Source organism: Poecilia reticulata, linkage group LG13 (assembly GCF_000633615.1).
Source record: "Poecilia reticulata strain Guanapo linkage group LG13, Guppy_female_1.0+MT, whole genome shotgun sequence".
Lineage (NCBI taxonomy): Eukaryota > Metazoa > Chordata > Actinopteri > Cyprinodontiformes > Poeciliidae > Poecilia > Poecilia reticulata.
The window spans coordinates 6,082,486-6,091,727 of NC_024343.1; the positions used below are offsets into that span (position 1 = coordinate 6,082,486).

At 42.3% G+C, this 9,242-nt stretch overlaps 1 protein-coding gene and 1 long non-coding RNA gene across 4 annotated transcripts in view; one reads left to right on the forward strand and one right to left on the reverse strand.

Annotated features, from left to right (window-relative positions):
* Positions 1-6: 6 nt before the first annotated feature.
* LOC103474295 (alpha-2-macroglobulin-like protein 1) overlaps positions 7-9,242 on the reverse strand; it is a 38,369-nt gene continuing 29,133 nt past the window's right edge. For 2 of the 3 annotated variants that reach the window (XM_008425136.2, XM_008425138.2), the window contains 10 exons: positions 7,833-7,989; positions 5,308-5,382; positions 4,936-5,101; positions 4,034-4,230; positions 3,744-3,959; positions 3,121-3,239; positions 2,947-3,037; positions 2,805-2,873; positions 2,613-2,718; positions 1,629-2,530 (listed from right to left, as the gene is read on the reverse strand). In XM_008425136.2, the coding sequence (XP_008423358.1) occupies positions 2,454-2,530; positions 2,613-2,718; positions 2,805-2,873; positions 2,947-3,037; positions 3,121-3,239; positions 3,744-3,959; positions 4,034-4,230; positions 4,936-5,101; positions 5,308-5,382; positions 7,833-7,989 (1,273 nt within the window). In that variant the 3' untranslated portion in view covers positions 1,629-2,453. Of the gene's footprint in view, positions 210-1,628; positions 2,531-2,612; positions 2,719-2,804; positions 2,874-2,946; positions 3,038-3,120; positions 3,240-3,743; positions 3,960-4,033; positions 4,231-4,935; positions 5,102-5,307; positions 5,383-7,832; positions 7,990-9,242 lie in introns of those variants that run through there. The other variant, XM_008425137.2, reaches the window with a different exon arrangement.
* On the forward strand, positions 218-1,528 carry LOC108166822 (uncharacterized). The gene is made up of 2 exons (XR_001777219.1): positions 218-1,055; positions 1,140-1,528. It is a non-coding gene; the product is annotated as an uncharacterized LOC108166822 (long non-coding RNA).

The following is a 9,242-nucleotide window of genomic DNA, read 5'->3' on the forward strand; positions in this document are numbered from 1 at the left end:
TATATTCTCAGCATGTGACCCACAATAAAAGAGAATATACCTGATAAACTAAGAATTAAAGTATCTAACATTACCCAAAGTAGATTCAGATCCCAACTGAACAGAAAGAGTTTTAAAACAATAATACTAGATGTCGCACAGTAGTTCCTTCGGCTGTTAATTCTGTCCTGGTGGTGGAAGGAGGAATTACACCTTGTTGTCACTGTCGTCTGCAGAGAAATCACACACACACACACACACACACACACACACCAAGAGTTATTATACCTGCTTTAGGAATATCGATGTTTACAGAGTGGGATGGAAAACGAGTTGAGATCTAGAGCGGATCTACTCAGTTCAGCAAAATGTTTTTACAGGTTCAATTCGTTCATTAAACAATTCTATGAAACGGACCTATTCCTACAGGTCCGTTTCATAGCAAAAAAATGTATTTCAGGGCGGCGGTGGCACAGGGGTAATCGACAGTCATCAAGGGTTCGAGTCCTGGCCTGTTGACTTTTGCCGCATATCTTCACTGTAGCCCCTGGTTATAAACCATGCTCTTAAGGCCCTTTAATATTTACAAAATATTTACAAGGTTGGTTGTATGTACATAGAAAACATAAGTGAGAAACTTGTATTATTGTTTTTGTACATTTTTGACCCGGTTACTGTTGTGAGTAGCGTGAGAAAAATGAGAAAAACAGAAAGTCGAAGCTTTTCTGGACGGGACTTATGTTCTTACATAAATGTATTCTTGTTTGATCAATTATCTCATTAGTTTTAAAGACTGTATTGAATTTTCTATCTATGAAGTAGTTTGGGCTAACGAGGGACAAGTAAACTCAACAGAAGGAGAGAGAAAAAAGAACAGAACAAGGAGATGATGGGAAGGAGAAGAGAGAAGAACGCGGGAAACGACRAGGAGGAAGCGAATGGAGACCACCGCTAATGCGAGCAGAGGTTGAAGTGGGAGCAAAACTTGGACTGTTTTATGCGCGTTCTGCACAACTAAACTTGCACCCGGTGGGTAGGAAACATGCAGAAGTGTTTTGTAGTGAAGAACTGCGGAGGTGAACTGCGGCTGATCCGAGGTGAACTGCGGCTGATCCGAGGTGAACTGCGGCTGATCCGAGGTGAACTGCGGCTGATCCGAGGTGAACTGCGGCTGATCCGAGGTGGCTAGAGGAACGTGTCGACATGGCGATGCTGGCTTTAGCATGATGGAGGAGGAGTCCTGCAGCTCGTGTGGCGGAGTTCTAACATAAATTGGACCTTGACGGAGAGGACGTCGGCTGAGCGAGCAGGTCTGAGTCAGTTTTGTTGCCTAAACGAGGAGAAGAGGATTGTTGTAGCGACGTCGCACCCGAGCTTCATCAGGCCTGTAACGAAAACTTGAACCGGTACCGGACAGTGTGAGAGTGTGAGAGTGTGGGCCCATGTGTGATGTTGTGTTCAAAACTGTAAATTCCGGTAAATGTATGGAGTTCTGTTAATGACTAAAGTTGCATTCCGGTTATATTGAAACAACAGTTCAAAGGAAGGGTTTTTCATAAAAACGATTTGTTTTCCCAAGTTCTTATTAAAAGCAACCATTCAGTTAGCTGGTTCTGGAGTTATTAATGTTACTTAAAATGTGTGTATGGTATATGGACGAGTAAGGACTTACTCAACATAGGTAAATCTGCGTAGTATCTACCAGAACTTAACGAACCCAAGTAGCCACCCCACCAGTGAGTTTAAGTTCTTGTTCCAGTTAATGGCGGACAGAGCAGTGGGCTGCTACATCACTGACCACTGTTCATTAAAGGTCACTAGAGCCAGGGAAAATGTTTTAAAAGAGAAATGTAAATCTAATCATGCTTTCCCATTAATCTTAGTTGTCAAACAGAACAGTACGCTATATTAATTATTCAAAGTTGTTCATAAGGAAACCCAGCAGATTGAAGGCTGAAATGACTCCAGAAGACATTTTGCTCATTTTGTTGTTGACGTTACAGAAATGCCTGACAGCATGGAGAGGAGAAACTGACCTTTAACAGGAAGAAACCTGCAGCAGAACCAGAACCTGGCTCAGTACAAGCAGACATCTGACAAGACCAACATTTAATAAGTTTATGCTTCTACCCACTCCCTTGAAAATTTATTGTTATTGCATTGTTGTAATTTTATTCTAACTTGGCATGTTCAATAAAGTAAAGTAAAAAAGGTTTGAGGAAAAAGAGCAGAGACGTAAAGAAACAGATGTAGGAGTACTTTCTATGTTTATGAAAAGTAAAACATTAATGGGATGAGAAMGTTTGGTCATAGGCAGCATTATCTCCCTAAAAACAAAAAATAGGGAAACATTTTTATGTTTCCTCCAGAATCTCATCTCTCTCCCGTTTCTTTCAGCTGTGGCTTCCATGTAGCCACAGCTTTTCAGTTTAATCACACCTTGCAGATCCCAGTGGGCGTGGCGCTACAGAAAACTAGCAGAGAACCAAGTTGGAGAACTTTGACTTACTCTCAGCACAGGGGGACGTGTAGTCAGTGGCAGCCTGGTCAGCTGAAACAGGAGAGATAAATGAGGAAACACTAACAGAACATGTCGAACATGGTGGAGCAAAGGCAGTGAGCTGAGCTCTTACTCGGCTGGTAGTAGTCGTAGACTTTAATCACAGCTGGTTTCAGGTTCCTGACCCACTGATCCTCCTCCAGAGTCACCTTGCACGTCTGCGGTTCGTCCTTTTTCAGCTGCAATCACAAACATTCCAAACTTCCTGCACAGCCACACAGAAGGAAACATAAGGAGCCAAGAACTCAGCCTGAGGGACACCCACCCCGTCCAGGTAAATGTTGAGGAATCCTTTGTCTGAGTCCACGCGCTTCACCAATCGCTCGTTCTTCAGCTGCAGCAGCAGAGTTGGCCGTCAAAATGCAGCTTCTCAGTTTTACGAGTCGTAAGTCAAACGGGGGACTTACCAGCTGCACGGAGCTCTGATCCAGAGCGTATCCAGACAGCAGCTTGATGTTGATGATGACCATGTTGGTCTCCTCTCTCCTGCCCTGATACCTATAGGAAGTGACATCAAGCGTTTTTAAACCAGCTGCATTAAAGTATCCAGCAGAGAGCTTGAGAGACTCCAGCTGCAGTACCTGACATGAACAGCCAGGTGGAGCTGTGGCCGGCTGAGTTTGCATCTGGGTTCGATGCTCTTGGTGATGGTGAAGGCTGAGAAGTCGTCAGGTGGAGGGATGTTGTAGTGCGCAGAGATCTGCAGAGAAACATCAGACAATGACAGAAGGTGGTCAAACATACGGAGCCTGAACTGAATGTGGTCACAACATAACCACAAACACCAACAGTCTTTAAATGTGACTACCATCACACTTTGTATAGACGTAATGCTGGATGCTGCCATCTGGATCGATTTTAAAGTTGCGAGTTGAGGCAACAAGATCACAACACGAAGCAAACTAATAGAAATAAAGCACCACTAATAGCAACAGCCTTTAGCGGAGCATTGATTGTTTGGATGTGTATTGGAGCTGAATGCTAAAAGTCGTTGTTCTGGAAGGTGAAGCTCCATCTCCGTCTCCAGTAATCTTMATCCTCTATCAGGTTTCCTCCCTTCACTGACCTGTATTTAACTCCATCCATCTTCTCATCAGGTCTGAGCAGCTTCTCTCTCTGTACCACAGAAACCCATCCCTACAGACCAACCTTGTGACCTTTAACCCCAGTGTGGGACCTCATCCCATGTGTGACACAGCGGTACCTGAGCCAGCACGCAGCTGTGTCCCTCGGCTCTAACGGTGTACTCTCCAGGAACCTCGCTCAGCTCTTCCTCCTGGTACAGCAGCCTGTTGCTCTGCGTCACGGTGAACTCCTTCCTCAAGCCGCCTGCAGACGTCACCGTCACCGTGGTCATACCCTGCGGGCTGTAGGTGGCTTCAGCGTACCTGGCCAGAGCCTGTAGGGCCACGACCGTGTCCTGTTGGGCAGAGCGGTCAGGTGTTAGCTCTGGCCGCTGCAGGGCTGCAGTTCTACTGGAAATGCTTACGATACCTGAGTGGAGGAGAAGCCGCCGTATGGGTTCTGCTGCTGAGCCAGCCAGCGGATGATGCCAGAGGTGTAGTCCAGACTAAAACCCTCCAGAGGAGGAGAGAGGAGCAGGGCCAGCAGCACGTAGGAGGTCATCTCCACTTCCACAGCGTCCAGACCCGCCTCAGAAGATCCCACTCGCTCCCAGTGAACAGTACCGCCTGCCATGTATGAGGAACGACAAGAACAGCAGGTAACGAAACACGGACCGACAATGTCCCCATCAAAAAGATCCACCAACATAAAGTGGAGACATCTCACTTAGAGGGAGAATCTTCAACTTGATTCTGTTTGTCATTCTACCTTCTTTAATAGAAAGAAACTCTCAAATTGTTTTAAATTCAGTCTTCTTGCACTCTTTGAGGACATCACCTAGGATTTCCCGTCTTCTCTCAAGGTCCATCCACACCAGAAAGTCTAGTTTGTTTGAGGAGCAGATATTCAATAAACTCAAAAGAGTGAACTTTGGTCTGAAGTGAACTGTGATGTGGTTCTAATGCCTGTGTGAATGCCAACAGACAGGAGACTGCTCCAAAAGGAGGAAGTGGACTACATCACAGGGCATTCTGGATCAAAAGAACCAGAAAAAGAGTTTAGCACAAGGAGCTAATGACTCATGGTCTGTTGGCAAAAACATAAGAAAAATTCTACCACCACTAAAATCTGATGCCACTCTATTTATATTTATGCTTCTTGTAACAGTAAGTTGAGCTCAGTGTCTTTTTCAGAGGTTTCCTTTAGTAGTGCTTAGTGCAGCGCCACCACAGGCGAGGAGGTAAACATGTTTTTCAAAGTGTTTGGTTGGTTTGACTCCAATCAAACCCAGTCTACTGGACTATCAGGTGTGAAAACACTCTTCCTCCTACCGTCCTTCTTGGCCTTCTGGTCCAGAATGGTGATGAGTTTGCTCCTCATCTCCTGATCTCCAGCCAGACTGAAGGTGTGGGTCATCAGGGCCGTGGTGTACAGGTTGTCAAACTCCCCGGCCACAGCATCTTTCAGACAACTCAGGCCCTTCTGGACCACGGGGTCCTGACGCAAAGCAGTCAAACACAAGAAGACACAATTAGACTGAGAGCTGCAGTTGACCCGTCCCCTCTGCTGTGACAGCTTAGTGAGAGAAATACACTAAAAACACCTTCAACTTCTAAATATCTTGCAAAAAGTGGTTTGACAATAACAGTAAAAATTACACTGATCAAGATGAAAAAAAAGAGAAGAGAGGACGTCCAACTGACCGAGGCGTCTCTGTCCAGCTCCAGCATAGCAGCGACGATGTAAGCTGTCAGCGACACGTCGTCACTCACTCCTCCCTGTGGAAACACGAGATCATACAGCAACAGGTCAGAGGCATGACCTTCAGTAAACAATCTGCCATTAGGTATCAGTTTGAGTCAATATGTACCAATCCGAGTCATTGTGTACCAGACTGAACTATGTTTTTGGAGAAAATTGATCCTTTTTAAATGAATTATGTAATGATATTTACCTCAGTTACAGGTCCTTTACATCACATAAATCTTCCATAACTATAATTTTTTTACATTTTCAATTATTTAGGTGGGTAGGGAGTAAAGTTGAAATCCTTCAGTAGAAAGGCTTCTTTTTAAAAATGTAGGTTAAGGTTAGTAATCAATACAAACTCCAAACAGTTAAAACTCCTGGGTCGGCCTGCCAACAGTCCAGGTTTTAAAATAAGAACTGCAAGATCTTACATGTAAGTTGGTGTGTTATTAGAGATGCACAGAAACGAGCTAGCGACYGACATTTTGTCTGATCTTTCTGTGCACGGGCCACAGCTAAGCGCCAACAACTCTCTGCAGTTGGAGGTTGTGACTGAAGTGAGGACACTCAAATTAACCCAGTTTCACTGTCGGTGAGTTAGCAATTAACTCAGAAGAAAACATGAGATTTAAAAGGCTATTTATGAAGGAAACTACTTTCTACAGTGTACTCTATGTTTCTGCTGTACATTCAAGCCAACTTTAAACAATGACAGTTCAGCACATAACAAGAAGACTGAATGTATAAACGTTGGATTAATCTGTTTCATTCTTTTATCCTTAAGATGTGCGACTACGTTATTTAAAGGAACACACACACTGCTAGCAGATTCCAAATGTTAGCCATGCCAAGAGCTAACATTAGATGCTAATGGTTTAAAAATCAAACTCTAAGCACTTTTTCCCCTTAAAAAATGACCAGTAAAACCCTGTTTTAGAGGGCCAGTTCTCTCACACACAGTTTTACTTTGCTTATGTTGCTAATGGAAATAACTAATGGCCAGAGTCATGGCAGGCTAGAACAAATATTTAGTGTTTTTAATAAATTTTTAAGAAAAATCTGAATCAGTATCGGCAGATATAATCTTTAGAGCCATCACAGATCAAAAATCAGCCTTACATCTTTGATTGGGGCATTTCTAGTCTGTATTATGATATTATATCCACAGGTATATTTACTAATCAGTGATGTCTGATAAGTCTGTTATTATTATTTATCTGATGTTAAAACTTATCAGATAAATAGATGTGATTTTTATAAATAGCTGTAGCTTTTTATGTTTTTTTTTTTTTTTTTGTAAAGCTTCCTAAATCAAGTACAAATCAGTTTCTTGTCTTCTGCATGTTTAGAATTCATGGACATAAATGTATTTGTGCGCTAGCTTTACCAGAATGTTACATCAATGAGCAAGCAGAGTAAATACCATGGACATGAATTGTGGGGAAACCAATCAAATTTGACAAATGATGGAAGAAATATTCTTCCTCCAGCAACTCTCACACCAGAAAGATTTCTTCTCCAAGGTCAAGCTAATTGCTTTTCATCTTAACAATGTGTTCACCCTCACCTGTAATTAAGCAGCTGGTTGCTACAGTAACTCTTACATTTTATGGAAGGAGTAGGGGTGTACTTTAAAAAAAAATACATATTCTAAATCTGTGGTGTGTGTTTTATGCATGTTGGGTTAATTGTTGATCAGTTTAGAAGTCTCTTGCTCTGCTAACTCCTTTAGTGGTTTGACAACTTCATTATACAGCAGCACCATGTGGCCAGATGTTGTCACAGCAGGGTCAACGTACTTAAATAATTATCTTGTATTCTCATGAATGAATTAACATTTCCAATATGCAACTCATTAGCTGTGTTTTTACCCCCAAGCAGCCAGATTTGATATTTAAAAGTTTCCTCAGCTGTAGAACTGATCATGTTCCAAAGCTCTTCTAGAATTTTCTAAAAAGAGTGAGAAGTCTAAATTTGATGTTAGAACAAACTGACATCCATCTGTGAAAAAGTTTTTACATCTTATCGTAACCACCGTAGGAAGTGTTTCCTTTCTGGAAGGGAAGATGCAGGATTCTGTGTTTCAGTGATAAAATGGGGATGTTGTGAAAGCAACACCTCATGTTTCAATGACACATGGACGCAATCTTTAACACGAGCACCTTTTCACTTGTCTTAGGCTTTCCAGTTATTGCCAGACTGAGACAGAATGGCAACCAGTACAAAGCTAAAGAGAAGCAGAGGTCATGACCAGAGGCCAAAGGTCAGAGTAAGGCAGGTCCTGGTGCTCTGCTGCTGCTTGGATTTCTGTTTACTGCTGCAACATGTTAACTTGTAAGCCGCCCACAAAAAGAACCTCAATACATCTACATTGATGGAGATTAAAATCATTGTTCTTCCAATAATCCATGTGATGCAGATTCACGTAGCTACATTAAATTCCTGTATTTTGCCGTCCAGAGCTCCTGAGCAGCCGTACCTTCATGCTGTTATGGAAGAGCTTCCCAACCGATGTGAAACAGCCGTCGCTCTTCTGCAGTCCGGACACCCAGATCCGGGCGTCCTTGATGTGCTGTGGGTCCACGTAGATGTAATCTCTGGCTCCGCCAAACGACTTCATCACAAACGCAGTGAGCCTGGAGACGACAGACACGAGGTCAGAGAGGGGCCCGACGATGACCCCCGATGCGCAGCGGCAGGTCGGACCGGCTCAATCAGCAGCACTCAGAAACACCTGCTAACTGAAGCAGTGGGGACACTGCAGTGTGTCCAACACCGCTGCTCACTCCACTGATGCTCTGCAAGGCTAACGGGTTCAAAACTATACATACAGGTCCAATTATATAGACCGTTTTCAAGTTCCAGAGAAACTACAGTTTCTGTGAGCAGTCAGAATTCAGAAATTCTGACATCGATGTTTATCATTTTTAAAATGATCATAAACTAATTTAGTAATTGAATGATCGTTAGCTAGAGAATACAGACTAAAAAAAAGGCAATTTTGCTGAAAGAGCAATAAAGTCAGAGCATTAATTAAGCCAAAACCCTACAAAAGATATGTACCATTTTCATTTGAGATAAAAAAAGAAACTTTTGTCTGTAAATATGTTCCACCCAGTGCTCCTCCAGTGGCAGGTTTAGCTTCGCTTGGTTGAAACTATGTAAGAAAAATCTCCTATCATCACCTTTTTCTATCCAATTATTAATCAGTTAATCAAATATTAAACAGATCAGTTTATTGTTGATGTTCAGTCAGAGAGGTCTGAGCTTTTCACATGTTGACATTAAAAGTATTTTTTAGCTGAGATTCATCCTTTGCTACATATAATCAAGCTTACATTAAATTAATGCATATTTTTAATGTATCTATGACATTGTTGATTATTTGGATTGACCTATTAAAAGGGCAGCAAACGATGCTTATTAGGAGGTTTTTGTTGCTTTCGTTTTTCATCATTTAAATCAGGTGAAACTGAAGCTGCCACATGAGGGTAGAACAGATTTACAGACAAAAAGGTTTTTCATCTTAAGGTTTATATTCTTTATTCAGTTTTGAGCTGAATATCTGCTGTGAGGGAGTTCTTCTTTCAGCAAATGGCATGTTTTAGAGTCTGTAGTTAACAATTGATTACTATGTTAGCTGATGAATATTGTAATACTTCTGATTAATTGTTTCAACCTGGGAAAAAAATTAAACTTTTGTAAACAAGTGAACAGCCTACACTAAATCTGATCTGTAAACATGGAGCATTGCTTTCCTACATGTTCACAGTAAAAGCCACATTTTGTGAAGAATGGTTCTGGTCCACCTGGCGACCTCGAACCCAACACACACACACACACACACACACACACACACACACACACACACACACACACACACACACAC